Source organism: Carcharodon carcharias, chromosome 21 (assembly GCF_017639515.1).
Source record: "Carcharodon carcharias isolate sCarCar2 chromosome 21, sCarCar2.pri, whole genome shotgun sequence".
NCBI classification, from domain to species: Eukaryota; Metazoa; Chordata; class Chondrichthyes; order Lamniformes; family Lamnidae; genus Carcharodon; species Carcharodon carcharias.
Window position 1 is genome coordinate 62,219,160 of NC_054487.1, and position 18,498 is coordinate 62,237,657.

Consider the following 18,498-nt stretch of genomic DNA (forward strand, 5'->3'; position numbering starts at 1 on the left):
ATCTGTTCTTATTCCATATAAAGCACGAGAAATAAAACTTAAGCCTGTTCACATTTCTTGAAAGCAGAGACTGAAAAGATTGGTGATAGCTTTATTTCCTTCCAACAGGTGAATCACATCCGTACCAGAGACTTTGACTGCTGCCTGGTGGTGCCTCTAATTGCAGATTCTGGCAATAAACTTGAACTGGTCATCAGCAGAAACCCTCTGGCCTTTCAGGAGGTGCTCTCTGTAGATCCAACATCACAAGCAGGAGAATGGAGTGAGCAAGACGACGCTCATGTTTTTAGGCAACAGAAAGGAAGACTTGGTAGTACAGACATACAGGAAAACACAAACACATTGTAGTGCAAGGTATTCAGTCCAATAGACTGAAGTATTGTGGATTTTCAATGGTGCTAATTCACTTTAATATTCATTTGTGGAACACTCACCTTTTCAGTCATTCATTCACGTGTCTCACAGGTTCCAAGCACACACATTTCATAAATCAGCAAAAACCAATCTTTTTGATAAGACCCCCTCCCCTCACCACAAATGACAAAACTGTGAAACATAACTAAGCCAGTCTATGCAGGGCACAGCCATGAAACAAAACCTGTGCATTACTATGCCAAGAGTATTTTTTTCCCTGGTGATTACTGTCCAAATTCTTAAAAAAAAATCTTTTTATGCTGCCAGCTGGTTACTGGACAAAAAAAAAGTGCTGCTTAAAAACTGTAAAATGAACCTTTTTTTAAAATTAAATTGAGAATTTTAAATTATATTCAAAAATTACTGATGCAGCACACAGTCTTTACCCCTAGTTAAGTGCATATGTTTTATTGAAAAGTTTAAAACTGCACAGACAATTTATTTTCAACCAGTCTTCTATGTTTTGGTGTTTGGCCAAAAAGCTTTGTTCCTATTGCTATTAGCCATTAACTGGATTCTCGTTGGGAAGCAGTGATAATCTTGTAAATCATAGAATCGTAGAAAGTTTACAGGGCAGAAAGAGGCCACTTGGCCCATCGTGTCTGCACCAACCAAAAAATGAGCCACTCCACCTAATCCCACTTTCCAGCATTTGATTTGAGGCTCTGCAGGTTACGGCACTTGAGTTGCATATCTAGACATCTTTTAAATGAGTTGAGGGTTTCTGCCTCTACTACCCTTTGAGGCAGTGAGTTCCAGACCCCTACAACCCTCTGGGTGAAAATTATTTTCCCCATCTCCCATCTAATCTTTCTACTAATCACTTTAAATCTATGCTCCCTAGTCACTGCTAAAGTAAATAGACCCTTCCCATCCACTCTATCCAGGCCCCTCAGAATCTCCCCATCAGCCTCGGCTTTCTGTTCCAAGGCAAAAAACCCCAACCTATCCAAACTTTCCTCATAGCTGCAATTTTCCAGTCCTGCAACATCCTTGTAAATCTCTTCTGTACCCTCTTTAGTGCAATTACATCCTTTCTGTAATGTGGTGACCAGAACTGTACACAATACTCAAGTTGTGGCCTAACTAATGTTTTATATAGTTCCAGCATAACCTCCCTGCACTTATATTCTACGCCTCGGTGATAGAAGAATTCCATTCGCAATCCTCCTTGCTAATAACCCTGCAGCCAATTTTTTGTGTTGTCTGCAAACTTCTTGATCATTCCCCCTATATTTACATCCAAGTCATTTATACCACAAAAATCAGGGGATCTAGTACTGAGCCCTATGGAACCCCAGTGGAAACAGCTCATCAGCCACATAAAAATTCATCAACAATTACCCTCTGTTTCCTGTCACTGAGCCAATCTTGTATCCAGCTTGCCTGGATCCCATGAGTTTTTTTAACCAGTCTGACATGTGGGAACTTGACAAAAAGCCTTGCTAAAATCCATGTAGACCACATCAACTGCACTACCCTCATCAATCCTCCTCCTTACTTCAAGAAATTTAATCAAATTAGTCAGAGACACTATGTTCCCTTAATAAATCCATGCCTTTCTAAGTGATAGTTTCTCCTGTTCCCATAAAATTGATTCCAATAATTTGCTCACTACCGAGGTCAGACTGACTGGTAATTATTAAGTCTATCCCTCGCTCCCTTTATAAACAAAGGTACAATATTAGCAGACCACCAATCCTCCAGCACCTCACCTGTATCCAGTGAGGTTTGGAAAATGATGGTCAGACCCTCCGCTATTTCCTCCCTGGCATCTTTAAACAGTCAGGGGTACATTTCATCCAGCTCTGGTGATTTATCCACTTTCAAGGATGCTAATCCCCTTAATACTTCCTCTCTCCCTATTTTTATCATATCCAACGCTTCACATTGCTCCTCCTTAACTACAATGTCTGCATTGTCCCCTCTTTTATGAAGACAGACACAACGTATTCATTAATAACCATACCCACATCCTCTGCCTCCACACACACATTTTTGGTTTTTTATGGCCTCTACTCTTTTCTTAGTTATCTTCTTACTCTTAATGTAATGATGAATTGAAACATCTTTGGGTTCTCCTTCATCTTGCTTGCCAATATTCTTTCATTCTCTCTTTTTGCTTTCCTAATTTCCTTTTTGATTTCACCCCTCCGCTTTCAGTAGTATAGAGTTCTCGATGTCTGACATCAACCTTCCTTTTCTGCCTTATCTTACCATGTAAGCTCCTTGACATCCAGGGGGCTTTAGATTTGGCCATCCCACCCTTTTTCTTTGTGGTAACATGTTTACTCTGAACCCCATAAATCTCCCCTTTGAATGCCTCCCATTGCTCTGACACTGATTTACCTTTTAAGTAACTGCTTCCAATCCACTTTTGCTAAATCATTCCTCAGCTTAGTAAAATTGGCCTTGCCCCAATTTAGGACTTAAACTCCTGTTTTATCTTAGTTTTAACATAATTATGGAAAAGGACAAACTGAATTGTGATGACTGCCACCAAAATGCTCTCCACAATCACTCCTTCATTTCCTAAAACTAATTTCAGAACCGCACCTTGTCTTGTTGGGCTTGCTATATACTGGCCAAAAAAAGTTCTCCTGAATGCATTTTAATAATTTTGTTCCCTCTTTTCACACTAAAACTATCCTAGTTAAGATTGGGATAGTTAAAACCCCCTACTATTACTGCCCTACTGTTCTTGCACTTCTCAGAGATTTGCCTACGTATTTGGTCTTCTGTTTCCCTCTGACGGTTTGGGGGTCTAGAGTACACTCCCAGTAATATGACTGCCCTTTTCTTTGTTCCTAAAATCAATCCACATGGCCCCAATTGTTAATCCTTCTAGCATATCATCCCTCCTCACAGCTGTAATTGTGTGTCTAATTGCTACCCCTCCTCAATCCTTGGCTCTGATTTCCAGTAAAACTTGACAAGTTTTACTTAACAATCTGACTTGAACATTGAGGATCTTGTCCTTTTACAAACTGCAAAGTGTAAGAACTATAGTTAAGATTTAGTCTTGATTTTGAAAAGCACTGACTTGCAAACTGAGAACCCTAATTGCTGAGAAAATAAAATGTCATCCTCGTACAAAACAAATAACCACAGGTGACCTTCTGTCTGCCAGGATTTTATAGCCTCATCTCTTATCATGGAGATTCTGATATTGCCACCAGGACTATAACTCTTGATATGTACCTGCCATTTGGATTATTTAGTCTTAATATTAATCCATTAATCCATTTTTAAATAGGTAATCCTAAACCTGATCATTTGTGTCTTCTACATGTTAAGGTCCAGCATTGGGGCTGGTAAATAGTTAATGAACATGTTTGTATTTGCAAAAGATTGACTTTGTAAATCAGTATAACTGAAATATGAATTCTACTTTGATGTATATGAATTTGAAGGCTGGTTAAATATGTTAGTATTATTGTTGGTCGTGCCTCACTCCAGTGAATCAAAACATGTGGAGGGTAGATGTTAACTTCCACCATCAGACAAAATCTGATTGCTGTGAAAATGAGTATTGGGCATAATGTAGAATGGATGGCCCGTGGGAAAGAGAAATCAGACTACTACTACCAGTTTTCCAAACTGTGGTGTAAGTTAAATCTACACCTGATATTTCAAAATAATTAAGGGAGCATCTGTATCCTGCTGTGACTTATTTAAATTACATCCACTGAAGAACACGCCCATTTTGTTAAGATTTCCAGCCTAACAATGTGATTCATATTTAAAAACAAAAGCACTGCCAACAACACAAATACAGACAGCTAGAATCAAATCTGTCATACTTATGTCCTTTGGACAATGTATTTTTATTTGTAACAAACAAGTATTATAAACTGTAAAGTATTTTTGTACAAATTTCCTACTTTGGTAGCATGATATTTATCGTCCTCTTAAGGTTTTGGGAATCTTCACTGCTGATTTGTATGGGATATGCAAGATGAAATAAAATCAGATAAAAAACATGCATCATGACTTCAGTAGATTAGTTTTAAGAATGCATCTATACTTAAACTGCAAATACACTATAAGACGAGTTAGACATAAGTAGACTTTGATGTATGAGGCTTCCTACAAAAAAATCATTTTTTTAGGAAATGAAATAATGAATGTTCTATTTTTTTTAAAAAAGTAACTGGTCATTTAGCAAAAACTAACATCAATAAAAAGAATATCCGACCAGACCTGTATTGAGTAAATCAATTTTACACATCTTGATCAGTGCAAATTGCTGTCCTAGAACCAGTTTTAAAACACCATTGGCCAAATGTTCAGCTTTCTCCAAGGGATAAAACCTTCTCCGTGAAAGCATGCTGCTCCTTTAACTCAGAGCATATTATTTCAGTGTCTTTTTTGTGTAAAGTCTTTGTCGTCTCATTCACTTTTCTTCTTTAAACAGCTGCTTTACATTCAAGTTTCCTCCTGGGGGTGGGCAGTCAAGTGCCAGCTGCATAAACTTATTACAGTCAAGAGGTGATTCCGCCAAGGATGCCTACAAAACAAAATAAAGTCTTACGCAATAATCTAATGAATCATGCTGGGGAATTTTTAAGTACTTATACATAAAATAAATCTAGCCATGGTTCTAAGCATTGTGAACACCAGCCAGCACATGATGCAACAAAAAAACACTCCACCTCTTTTCTTTCCCTTTTTCTTTTTGGAATAATGTTTATTATCTAATAGAGGAATGGCAGGCTGCTCCGACCTCTCTCTGGGAACTCCAGGATGCTTCCAGTGTCTTGGTAACCATATGAAGTGTCGTCAGTTATAGCAGATTGAGCTCCCGGTTTCAGAGCTTGAGCAGCAGCTGGCGTTACTGCGGTGCCTCCGCCAAATTGAGAACATGTTTATTGATGTGGTCACCCCACAGCTTAAGTCTGCAAGAAGAGATTGAATAGCTGACTACCAGAGAATCAAGAAGAAATGGGGAGGTAGTGCAGGAGTGCCCTGAGTGCATCTCACTGTTCAACCAGTATTCAGTTCCAAATACTGATGAAAGTATGGTTCCTCTGGGGAGTGCAGCCAGAGCCAAGTTCATGGCACCATGGTTAGTTCAGCTGTACAGGAGGACATGACGACTAGAAGAGTATTATTAATTAAAAAATTAGGGGAACAGGCAGGTGTTTCTACAGCTTCAGACATGAATCCAACATGGTATGTTCCCTAACCAAAACAGAATTACCTGGAAAAACTCAGCAGGTCTGGCAGCATCAGCGGAGAAGAAAAGAGTTGACGTTTCGAGTCCTCATGACCCTTCGATAGAACTAAACAGAGCCAGGACCAATTTCCTTGTGGGTCGATTTGCTAGTGCTATTGAGGAGGGGTTTAAATTAACTTGCCAGGGGTGTGGGAAGTTCTATCGAAGGGTCATCAGGACTCAAAACGTCAACTCTTCTCCGCCGATGCTGCCAGACCGGCTGAGTTTTTCCAGGTAATTCTGTTTTGGTTATGGATTTCCAGCATCCACAGTTTTTTGTTTTTATATATGGTATGTTCCCTCTCTGGTGCTAGGGTCAAGGATGTCACTGAATGATGTCACAGGGCACACTGAGTGGGGAATGGTGCACAGCCAGTCCTGGTCCACAAGGACATAGGCAGAAACAGGGATGTGGTCCTACAGTCAGACTTTAAGGAGCTAAGTAAGAAATTAGAAAGCAGGACCTTAAATACTACAGATAAAGCAGGTGAATGTGTGGCTGGAAAGATGTTGCAGGATGGAGGGCTTTAGATTGTTGGGGAGATGGGACCTGTACAGGCCAGACGAGTTGCACCTAAACAGAGCCAGGACCAATTTCCTTGTGGGTCGATTTGCTAGTGCTATTGAGGAGGGGTTTAAATTAACTTGCCAGGGGTGTGGGAACCAGGAAGTAATACTGGAGACAAATATCAAGGTGCAATTGGGAGAAACAGATACCACTAGTATAGGAAATAGTAAAGAAATATTAGGTGGGTTCAGTGTAAGAGGGAAAGTAATAAAGTCTAAATCAGGTTATTGTGCATGTATGCAAACGCACAGTGTGGTAAATAAAATTGGTGAATTACAGGTGCAGATAGCCACATGAAAATATGATGATGTGGTAAGAACAGAGACTTGGCTCAAGGAAGAGCAGCACTGGATATTAATTATTCTTGGATATGAGGTATTTAGGAAAGGGAGAGAGGTAGCAGCATTAAGGAGAACATTATAGTGTTGGAGAAATGTCCCAGAAGGGCTCAAGGACAGAATCTATTTGGCTTGGAGCTAAGGAACAAAAAAGGTGCAATTGTATTGCTCAATGAAGTCTAAAGGCCACCAACTAGTGAGAAAGATGTAGAGGAAAACATTTGCAATGGAATTATAGATTAATTATAATGTGGGACTGAATATAGACTGGGATGGCAGTACTGTAAAGAACAGAGAAGGGCAAGAGTTCCTAGAGTGTTCAGGAAAATTTTCTACAGCAGTATGTTTCCAATCTAATGAGAAAAGAGGCACTGCTAGACCTGGATCTTGTGGATGAGGTGAGCTAAGTGCATCAAGGGTCAGTGAACATTTAGGGGGCAGTGATCATTGTATCATAAGGTTTGGGTTGGCTATGGAAAAGGACAAGGAAAAGAATCGAGAGTAAAAAAAATTAACTGGGGGGAAAGCCAACTTCAATGGGTAAGAATGGAGCTAACCTTAGATAAATTGGAAGATTGACAGGCGAAACGGCATCTTGATAGTGGGCTGCCTTAAAAAAAGTTAGAATACAGTCCAGGTAAATTCTCATGAAGGGGAAAGGCAAGAAGTCTTTGACAGGCATATGAAAGGCGGTAAGAGGAGGAGTAAGGCCAATTAGGGACAAAAAGGGGGATTTGGGCATAGAGGAAGAGGGCATAGCTAAGAAGACTGCTCAGGTCATGGTGAAAGAGCAGATCAGAGGGGTTTAAAATTGATAAGGAAGTGGTATTGGATAGGATGTCTGTACTATATAATGCTAAGGCATTAGGACCAGATGAGGTGCATCCAAGGAGACTGAGGGAAGTAAGAGTGGAAACTACAAAGGCACTGGTCATAATTTTCAAGTCTTCCTTTGACTCAGGGGTGATGCTAGCAGACTGGAGAATTGCAAATGTTGCACCTTTGTTCAAAAAGGATGTAAAGTTAAGCCCAGCAACAACAGGCCAGTCAGTTTAACCACAGTGGGGGGGGGGGGGGGGGGGGGAGAACAAAGAAAAGTACAGCACAGGAACAGGCCCTTCAGCCCTCCAAGCCTGCGCCAATCATATTGCCCATCAACTAAAACATTTTGCACTTCCGGGGTCCGTATCCCTCTATTCCGATCCTATTCATGTATTTGTCAAGCTGCCTCTTAAACACCACTATCGTACCTGCTTCCACCACCTCCTCTGGCAGCGAATTCCAGACACGCTACCCTCTGCGTAAAAAACTTGCCCCGCACATCACCTTTATAGTTTTCTCCTCTCACCTTAAATCTATGTTCCCTAGTAATTGACTCTTCCACCCTGGGAAAAAGCTTCTGACTATCTACTCTGTCAATGCCACACATAATTTTGTAAACTATCAAGTCACCCCTCAATCTCCGTCACTCTAGGGAGAACAATGAGTTTCTCCAACCTCTCCTCATTGCTAATAACTTCCAGACCAGGCAGCATCCTGGTAAACCTCCTCTGCACCCTCTCCAACGCCTCCATATCCTTCTGGTAAAGTGGTGACCAGAATTGCACGCAATATTCCAAGTGTGGTCTAACCAAGGTTCTATACAGCTGCAGCATGACTTCCCAGCTTTTATACTCAATACCCCTGCCAATGAAGGCAAGCATGCCATATGCCTTCCTGACTACCTTATCCACCTGCGTTGCCACTTTGTGACCTGTGGACCTGTACACCCAGATCCCACTGCCCGTCGATGCACTTAAGGGTTCTGCCATTTACTGTGTAATTCCTGCCTGTATTAGACCTTCCAAAATGCATTACCTCGCATTTGTCCGGATTAAACTCCATCTGCCATTTCTCCGCCCAAGTCTCCAACCAATCTATATCCTGTTGTATCCTTTGACAATCCTCTTCACTATCTGCAACTCCTCCAACCTTGGTGTCATCTGCAAACTTACCAATTAGTCTAGTTACATTTTCCTCCAAATCATTTATGTATACCACAAACAGCAAAGGTCCCAGCACTGATCCCTGCGGAACTCCACTAGTCACAGCTCTCCATTCAGAAAAGCACCCTTCCACTGCTACCCTCTGTCTCCTATGACCAAGCCAATTCTGTACCCATCCTGCCAGCTCACCTCTGATCTCGTGCAACTTTACCTTCTGTATCAGTCTGCCATGAGGGACCTTGTCAAAGGCCTTACTGAAATCCATGTATATAACATCCACTGCCCTTCCATCGTCGATCATCTTTGTCACTTGCTCGAAAAACTCAATCAAGTTAGCGAGACACAACCTCCCCTTCACAAAACCATGCTGCCTCTCACTAATACACCCATTTGCTTCCAAATGGTAGTAAATCCTGTCATGAACAATCTTCTTCAATAATTTCCCTACCACTGACGTAAGGCTCACCAGCCTGTAATTTCCTGGATTATCCCTGCTACCCTTCTTAAACAATGGAACAACATTGGCCATTCTCCAGTCCTCTGGGACCTCACCCATAGCCAGTGAGGATACAAAGATTTCTGTCAAGACCCCAGCAATCTCCTCCCTTGCCTCCCTCAGTACGCCGGGGTAGATCCCATCTGGCCCTGGGGACTTATCCACCTTAATATTCGCCTGACACCTCTTTTTTGATCTCAACATGATCCAGGCTATCTACACACTCTTCCCTAGACAAATTGATTGCTAAGTCTTTCTCTTTGGTGAATACTGATGAGAAGTATTCATTCAGTATCTCTCCCATTTCTTTTGGCTCCACACACAGATTCCCACCTCTGTCCCCGAGTGGGCCCACCCTTTCCCTGGCTACCCTCTTGTTCTTTACATATGTATAAAAGGCCTTGGGATTTTCCTTAATCCTGGTTGCCAGTGAACTTTCATGACCCCTTTTAGCCCACCTGACTCCTTGCTTAAGTTTCTTCCTACTTTCTTTGTATTCTCCACGGGCTTCATCTGTTCCCAGTCTTCTAGCCCTTACAAATGCTTCCCTTTTCTTTTTGACTAATCTCACTATATCCTTCGTTATCCAAGGTTCCTGAAACTTGCCATGCTTATCCTTCATCCTAGCAGGAACATGCCTGTCCTGAATTCTTATCAACTGACGTTTGAAAGCCCCCCCACATGATTTACCCTCAAACATTCGCCTCCAATCTAGATTCCTCAGTTCCTGCCTAATATTGTTATAATTAGCCTTCCCCCAATTAAGAACCTTAAACCGAGGACTCCTGTTTTCCTTATCCACCAGTACCTTGAAACTTACTGAATTATGGTCACTTTTCCCAAAATGCTCCCCTACTGAAACTTCAACCACCTGGCCAGGTTCATTCCCTAATACCAGGTCCAGTATTGCCCCTTCCCTAGTTGGACTATCTCCATATTGTCTCAGGAAGCCCTCCTGGATGCACCTTACAAATTCTGCACCTTCCAAACCCCTAGCACTAAGTGATTCCCAGTCAATATAGGGCAAGTTAAAATCACCCACCACAACAACCCTATTGCTCTTAAATCTTTCCAAAATCTGTTGACATAACTGTTCCTCAATCTCCCGCAAGCAATTGGGAGGCCTATAGTAAACCCCCAACATTGTGACTGCACCCTTCCTATTCCGGAGCTCTACCCATATTGCCTCACTGCATGAGCCCAACGAGGTGTCCTCCTGTTGTACAGCTGTGATATTCCCCTTAACCAGCAGTGCAACTCCCCTACCTCTTATACATCCTTCTCTATCCTGCCTGAAACATCTAAATCCTGGAACGTTTATCTGCCAATCCTGTCCATCCTTCAACCAAGTCTCTGTAATAGCAATAACATCATAGTCCCAAGTACTAATCCAAGCTCTAAGCTCATCTGCCTTGCCTGTTATACTTCTCGCCATTGAAACAAATGCATTTCAGACCCCCAGTCCCACTGTGTTCAGTAATTTCTCCCTGCCTGCTCTTCCTCTTAGTCCTACTGGCCATATTCACTGGTTCCCAGTCCTTTAGTTCCCCTGCTGTCCTATTGCTCTGGTTCCCACCCCCCTGCCATACTAGTTTAAACCCTCCCGAATAACACTAGCAAACCTTGCAACCAGGATATTGGTGCCCCTCCAGCTTAGATGCAACCCATCCTTCTTGTACAGGTCCCACCTGCCCCGGAAGAGATCCCAATCCAGATATCGGAAACCCTCCCTCCTACACCATCTGTTCAGCCACATGTTCAGCTGCACTATCTTCCTATTTCTAGCCTCTCTGGCACGTGGCACAGGGAGTAATCCTGAGATTATAACCCTAGAGGTCCTGTTTTTTGAACTTTCTGCCTAACTCCCTGAACTCCTGCTGCAGGACCTCGTCACTCTTCTTGCCTATGTCGTTAGTACCAATGTGTACCACGACCTCTGGCTGTTCTCCCTCCCCCTTCAGAATGTCCCGTACCCGATCACAGACATCCTGGACCCTGGCACCAGGGAGGCAACCTCGCTTTCACGACCACAGAAGCACCTATCTGAGCCCCTGACTATAGAGTCCCCTATGACTGTTGCTCTTCTGTGCTTTGACCCCCCCCCTGCTGAACAACAGAGCCAGCCGTGGTGCCACTACTCTGACTACTGCTGTTGATTTCCCCTGATAGGCCACCCCCCCACAACAGTATCCAAAATGGTATATCTGTTAGAGAGGGGGACAGCCACAGGGGATTTCTGCACTGACTGCCTGCCCCTTCTAGCAGTCACCTGTTTATCTGTCTGTACCTTGGGTGTGACCACGTCTGTAAAACTCCTGTCAATGATGCTTTCCACCACCTGAATGCTCCTAAGTACATCCAAATGCTGCTCCAACCGATCCATGCGGTCTGTGAGGAGCTGCAATTGGGTACACTTCCTGCAGATGTAGTTGTCCAGGACACTTGAAGCATCACAGATTTCCCACATCCCACAGGTGAAGCACTTCACCCCAGCAACTGCCATTTCTAGAACTAATTAATAAATTAATTTAAATCTAATAACTCTATTAACTATACGTTCCCTAGGGCTAGATTTCTACTATAAATGCTAAATTCTCAGAACTAAACCCCTGATTCTGATCTAGGTACCCTCTGCTTATTAATTAAGTGATTAATTTATTTGGTTTAATTAGTTTAACAATGCTTTAGTTTCAAATTCAGTGTAGATTCCCTACCAGCCAATCAGGTCACAGATTTACCGTGACGCCACTTTTGATTTATTTTTAAAAGACCTGAGGTCCGCGAATCCCCGAGGTAAGGTTTTTATACTAACTTCTCTGGAACTCCGTCCTCCGGCTCTGCTCCCTGGAACTAGGCCGCAAATCCCCAAGGTAAGGTTTTTATACTAACCTCTCTAGAACTCCGCCCTCCAACTCTGCTCCCTGGAACTAGGCTGTGAATCCCCGAGGTAAGGTTTTCCTTCCAGAAATGATAATTCAGGACAAAATTAATAGTTACTTGGGTAAATGCAGGTTAATTAAGGAAAGCCAGCATGGATTTGTTAAGGGCTAAATGTGTTTAACTAACTTACTGAAGTTTTTTGATCAGGTAACAGAGGTGGTTGATGAGGGTAATGCTGTTGATATGGTGTACATGGACTTTCAAAAGGCATTTGACACAGTGCCACACAACCGACTTGTGAGCAAAGTTATTGCCCATGGAATAAAAGGGTCAGTAACAACATGGATACAAAATTGGTTGCGTGCCAGGAAACAATGTATGGCTAATGGATGTTTTGTGGATTGAAAGATGGTTTATAGTGGAGTTCCCTAGGGGTTGGTGTTAGGATCTTTGCTCTTCCAATACATATTAATGACCTCGACCCTGGTGTACAGGGCACAATTTCAAAACTTGTGGATGATAGTTCACAATGCTTCCAAGTTTTCTATGAGGAGGATAGTGTAGAACTTCAAAAGAACATAGGTTGGTGGAATGGACAGACAAGTGGCAGATGAAATTTAATGCAGAGAAGTATGAAGTGATTCATTTTGGTAGGGAGAACCAATATAAAATAAAGGGTAAAATTCAAAAGGGAATGCCAGAGCAGAGGGATCTGGTCTATATGCACATAAATCATTGAAGGTGACAAGGCAGATTAACAGTGCGGTTAATAAAGCACACAGCATCCTGGGCATAATCAATAGGGGCATAGAATACAAACGCATAGAAGTTATATTAAACTTGTATAGAACACTGGAGTATTGTGTCTAGTTCTGGGCACCACGCCTTAAAAAGTTGTGAAGGCTTTAGAGAGAGTGCAGAAAAGATTCATGGAAATGGTTCCAAGGATGAGGAACTTCAATTGCGTAGATTGGAGAAGCTGGGACTCTTTTCCTTTCCAGAAGGAAAGGTTGAGAGGAGATTTGATGAGGAAATCATGAGGGCCCTGAACAGAGTAGAAAAAAACTGTTCCCAATAGTGGAAAGATCAAGAACAAAAGCTAGAATGATTCAAACCAGTTATAACTCCTGGGTATCGGTACTCTGACCCCTGTCTCTCCATTGGCCCAACCCCCGACTACCCCATACTGCCCCACCCTCTGCTCCCGACTACCCTCCCCAGCTCCCACCATCCAAAATCCATCCCCGAAACCCTCCCCACCCTCCCAAACCCCCATGCCTGACTACCCTCCACACCCTCCAACCTGACTACCCTCCCAATCCCCCACCCCCAACTACCCTCTGCACTCTCCCCACCCCCGAATATCCCCTACCCCCCAATCCGTGATGCCCAACTACCCCCTCAATCACTTACCTTACACACTTACCTTTTCTCTGTAGCTTGCCAAAGTGGCATTTAAACAAGGAGACATTTAAATTTATAGGGGAGATGGAGGCGCACTGGTATTGTCACTGGACTAGTAATCAAGAGACCTAGGGTAATGCTCTGGGGACCTGGGAGGCAGTGGGGAGAATATACTCAGGGTTGGTGCCTTCAATGTCCATCACTAAGAGTGACTCGATAGCACCATTACTGACCGAGCTGGCCAAGTCCTAAAGGACATAGCTGTTAGACTGGGTCTGCAGCAGGTGGTGAGGGAACCATCAAGAGGGAAAAACATACCTGGCCTCATCCCCTCAATCTGCCTGCCACAGATGCATCTGTCCATGACAGTATTGGTATGAGTGACCAGCGCACAATCTTTGTGGAGACATGGTCCCGTTTTCACACTGAGGATACCCTCCCATCATGCTGAGTGGCACTACCACCTTGGGAATGGGAAAGGTTTCAAACAGATCTAGCAACTCAAGACTGGGCATTCATGAGGCACTTTGGGCTATCAGCAGCAGCAGAATTGTATACAACCACAATCTGTAACCTCATGGCCTGGCATACCCCCAACTCTACCATTACCACCAAGCCAGGGGATGACCCCTGGTTCAATGATGAGTGCAGGAGGGCATGCCAAGAGCAGCATACCAAAAAATGATGGACTGCAGTGGTTCAAGAATGCAGCTCACCACCACCATCTCAAGGACAATTAGGGTTGAGTGACAAATGCTGGCCTAGCCCACATCCCATGAATGAATAAAATAAAAGCTGTCAACCTGGTGAAGCTACAACATAGGACCACCTGCATGCCAAACCGGGTAAGCAGCATGCAATAGACAAATCAAAGCTATCTTACAACCAACGGATCAGATCTAAGTTCTGCAGTCCTGCCACATCCAGTTGTGAATGGTGGTGGACAATTAAACAACTCATTGGAGGAGGCGGCTCCACAAATATCCCCATCCTGAATAGTTGCAAAAGATAAGGCTGAAGCATTTGCAACAATCTTCAGCCTGAAGTGCCGAGTGGATGATCCATCTTGGCCTCCTCCATAGGTCCCCAGCATCACAGATGGCAGTCTTTAAACAATTCAATTATCTCCATGTGATATTAAGAAAGGGCTAAAGACACTGGATACTGCAAAGGCTATAGGCCCTGACAATATTCCGGCAACAGTACTGAAGATTTGTGCTCCAGAACTTGCCGCACCTCTTGCCAAACTGTTCCAGTACAGCTCCAACACTGGCATCTATCTGACTATGTGGAAAATTGCCCAGGTACGTCCTCTACACAAAAAACAGGACAAATCCAAACAGGCCAATTAATACCCCATCAATCTACTCTCGATCATCAGTAAAGTGACTGAAGGGATAGATCATCAACAGTGCTATCAAGCAGCACTTGCTTAGCAATAACCTGCTCACTGACACTCAGTTTGGGTTCTGCCAGGGCCACTCAGCTCCTGACCTCATTACAGTCTTGGTTCAAACATAGACAAAAGAGCTGAACTCCAGAGGTGAGGTGAGAGTGACTGCCATTGACATCAAGGCAGCGTTTGACCGAGTGTGACATCAAGGAGTCCTAGCAAAACTGGAGTCAATGCGAATTAGGGGGAACACTGCTGGTTGGAGTCTTACCTAGCACAAAGGAAGATGGTTGTGGTTGTAGGAGGTCTATCATCTCAGTTCCAGGGCATCACTGCAGGAGTTCCTCAGGATAGTGTCCTCAGCCCAACCATCTTCAGCTGCTTCATCAATGACCTTCCTTCCATCATAAAGTCAGGAGTAGGGATGTTCACTGATGATTGCACAGTATTCAGATCCATTCATGACTCCTGAGATACTGAAGCAGTCCATGTCCTAATGCAGCAAGACCTGGACAATATCTAGGATGGGCTGACAAGTGGCAAGTAACATTCTTGTCACAGCAAGTGCCAAGCAATGATCATCTCCAACAAGAGAGAATCTAACCATCGCCTCTTGCCATTCAATGGCATTACCATCAATACCATCGCTGAATCCCCTACTACCAACATCCTGGGGGGATACCATTGACCAGAAAATGAACTGGACTAGCTATATAAATACTGTGGCTGCAACAGCAGGTCAGAGACCAGGAATTCTGCGACTAGTAACTAACCTCCTGACTCCCCAAAGCCAGTCTGCCATCAACAAGGCACAAGTCAGGTGTGTGATGGAATACTCCCCACTCGCCTGGAGGAGTGCAGCTCCAACAACACTCAAGAACCTGACACCATCCAGGACAAAGCAACTGGATGATCGGCACCACATCCACCACAATAAACATTCACTCCCTCCACCACAGACGCACAGTAGCAGCAGTGTGAACCATCTACAAGATGTACTGCAGGAATTCACCAAAGCACCTTCCAAACCCATGACCGCTACCATCTAGAAGGACAAGGGCAGTAGATACATGGGAACACCAGCACCTGGAAGTTCCCCTCCAAGCCACAAATCACCCTGACTTGGAAATATAATGCCATTCCTTCACTGTCACTGGGTCAAAATCCTGGAATTCCCTCCCTAATAACACTGTCGGCGTACCTACACCACATGGACTGCAGCGGTTCAAGAAAGCAGCTCACCACCACCTTCTCAAAGGCAATTAGGGATGGGCAATAAATGCTGGCTTAGCCAGCGATGCCCACATCCCATGAATGAATAAATAAATATATAAATAAATATGGCAACTAGTGCCATAAAAAGCGGCCGTGGCTTGACCTCCACCAAGGGAAGGACTCCAGGAGTAGCTATGCTCCACATTTCTCAGGTGCCCCGGTTCATAAGTCCGGGTGAGAAACATGGAGCTCCAGCATAAGGAAAGTGAAAAGGAGTCGAGTGGCAATCTGATGGTGACTGCCACTCAGAAGATTCAGTCCATTATTTAGGGCTGGTGTCGGTGCCAATTGTACCAGCAAGCAGTCAGGAGAAAGAAAAAATCAGTGGAAGTCAGAGGGAAGAAAGGAAAGTGAAACGATCTTTCATTAACTAGAGGCAGGTCACCATTCAATTCAAGGAGAGGGGCAGGAAGGAAAGAAAGACTGATTAGATTCCTTAGCATAAATAGGTTACACAACTACAACATCCCAAAGTGTGCTATTATTTTCTATCCACTGAAGTGAATGGGTGCAAAATCACAAGTTGCCTGCACGTGATTTCCTGATGTGAGCTATTGGCTGTACGCCATTATAAAATGTACCTTCTCACCTGATGATAATTTGTCAGCAAGTGAACTCCAAATAAGAAATCTCTTGCTAAATCTCTTGTGTTTTGCTGAAAACATTTAATTGCACAGCAACAAAGATGGGATTTTCTTTTGGGTGCATATAACAACAGATCAGCCCTGGCTTCACCAAATGATTCCTTCAGGGCTGGTGAGGGCAAAGACTAAAAGTATAACAAATATGGCGAATGCCTTAAAGTAAATTACTCTTACTCAGTAGTTAGATCAAAGGTAGGGGGGATGTTACTAGTGCTGTGGACTGATATTTTCTCCACTACTTTTGCAGTGAACAGTGCTGAGCTGAGGGCATCTCACTTGGCTATTAAACATGTGTTCCTTTGCACCTTTCACATTACCAAAAATCAACATTCATCAATATTATCAAAATCAACAATAATCCTTTAGACATTTACACCACCCCACAGATAACATTTTAATTTACCTTATAATATTTTTGTGGTGATCGCTCATTATCCCAAGTATTACTAATTCTCTTACTGCCAGAAGACCAAGGTGTTTCAACTTTATTAGAACTTGTGGCCTCTTCACCAGTCGTCTCCACTGAAGTATCCCTTGTGGCTTCATCATTAGTTTGAAGAGAGGAGGTGCATGCTGCTGTTGGGCTTTTCTGGGCCTCATAACATTCTCTGTTGTCAAACTCCAGACTCTGAGGGGACCAGCTATAATTCTGTGCAAATGCCAAATCTTCTGAAAAGGAGTCTTCCTTCTGAGAATCTGTTTTGTTGCCATCTGTTTTTATTTCATTGGCTTTATGCAACACAAAGTCACCCATTACTTGCGTGGAGGGCACAACTGAATCAAACTGGGTGGAGTTGGCTTTTGCATGTGTGGAAAACACTCCTAAACTTGCCTGTTGCTGGAACAGTGATCCCTCAATACACGAAGAGGATCCCACTTTTACTAATTTCTCTTGCAGCAATTCACGTAGTTGTGTGTTTCTGCGAGGGCTTTTGGCTGTCACTGCCTGAATAAAATGGTCCTCAGAAGTAACAACATAGACACGCTGACGCCCTCGTGAGACTGCAGTATAGATGTGCTGCCAGTTCTGTCTTCCTGCTGATCCTACAACGTACACAATTGTGTCAGCTTCAGAGCCCTACAATACAAGTGGAGTTACATTACAGGTAGTCCAAAAATGCAGCTTCAACAGACCTTAGCACATATACAGACTAGAATGTCTTGAGGCTGTATTGGGTTAGCTGCTGAGTGCTACAAATAACTTCAGCATCCCTAGATTAGGGAGCAGAGAAGGGAAAGAAAATTTGGGGCTTCAATTCCTGATCGTTACCCAGTATCTCATCGGAAACTGAAGGAGCCTAATCAGCTACAACATCCTACACAATCAAATAACCAATGAAAGGTGATCTATGTGAAACGTCAACTCTGTTCCTCTCTCCACAAATGTCGCCAGAGCTCCAGAGCATTTTCAGTTTTTATTTCCGATTTCCAGTATTTTGCTTTAGTATTACAATCAAACAACTTACTGCCTAGATTTGCCTATTAGGATCACTTCTTCAAGCACTGGAAGGAACTGACAGCTATGAAACTACTGGAGGGGAGAAAAAAAGGAATCAAAATAATTCTGTATTCTTAGTCTGATTTAAGATGGTCCGCGCATGTGCGGAAATCTAGTGATGTCACTCCACTGCACCCAGCCTGCTGGTATCACTCTGTGCATGCACTGATAACATCACCAAGTTTCCCAGGGAAAGTGTCAGTACACACGGGGTGACGGTGGGGATTGTTGGGCAATATTTACAGGGGTCCCCATCCAGTACTCCTCAACCCCTTCAAGATATATAGTGTAAAGTGAAAGGACAAAAGGTTCTTCTGCAGACAAGGACTAAGAAGCTGATAAATAAAATGCCAATAGAGATGGGGTCCCTGGGGAGTGTGTCTGC

At 43.3% G+C, this 18,498-nt stretch overlaps 2 protein-coding genes across 4 annotated transcripts in view; one reads left to right on the plus strand and one right to left on the minus strand.

Moving 5' to 3' along the window:
• The window catches only part of grip1 (glutamate receptor interacting protein 1), a 111,116-nt gene extending 110,503 nt beyond the window's left edge, over positions 1–613 (plus strand). The window contains exon 24 of the mRNA XM_041215951.1: positions 109–613. Within this exon, the coding sequence (XP_041071885.1) occupies positions 109–348 (240 nt within the window). The 3' untranslated portion in view covers positions 349–613. The remainder of the gene's footprint in view (positions 1–108) is intronic.
• Positions 614–4,209: 3,596 nt separating this feature from the next.
• helb (helicase (DNA) B) overlaps positions 4,210–18,498 on the minus strand; it is a 57,505-nt gene continuing 43,216 nt past the window's right edge. For all 3 annotated transcript variants that reach the window (XM_041215602.1, XM_041215601.1, XM_041215600.1), the window contains 2 exons: positions 17,019–17,693; positions 4,210–4,924 (listed from right to left, as the gene is read on the minus strand). In XM_041215602.1, coding sequence (XP_041071536.1) covers positions 4,811–4,924; positions 17,019–17,693 — 789 coding nt within the window. In that variant the 3' untranslated portion in view covers positions 4,210–4,810. The remainder of the gene's footprint in view (positions 4,925–17,018; positions 17,694–18,498) is intronic.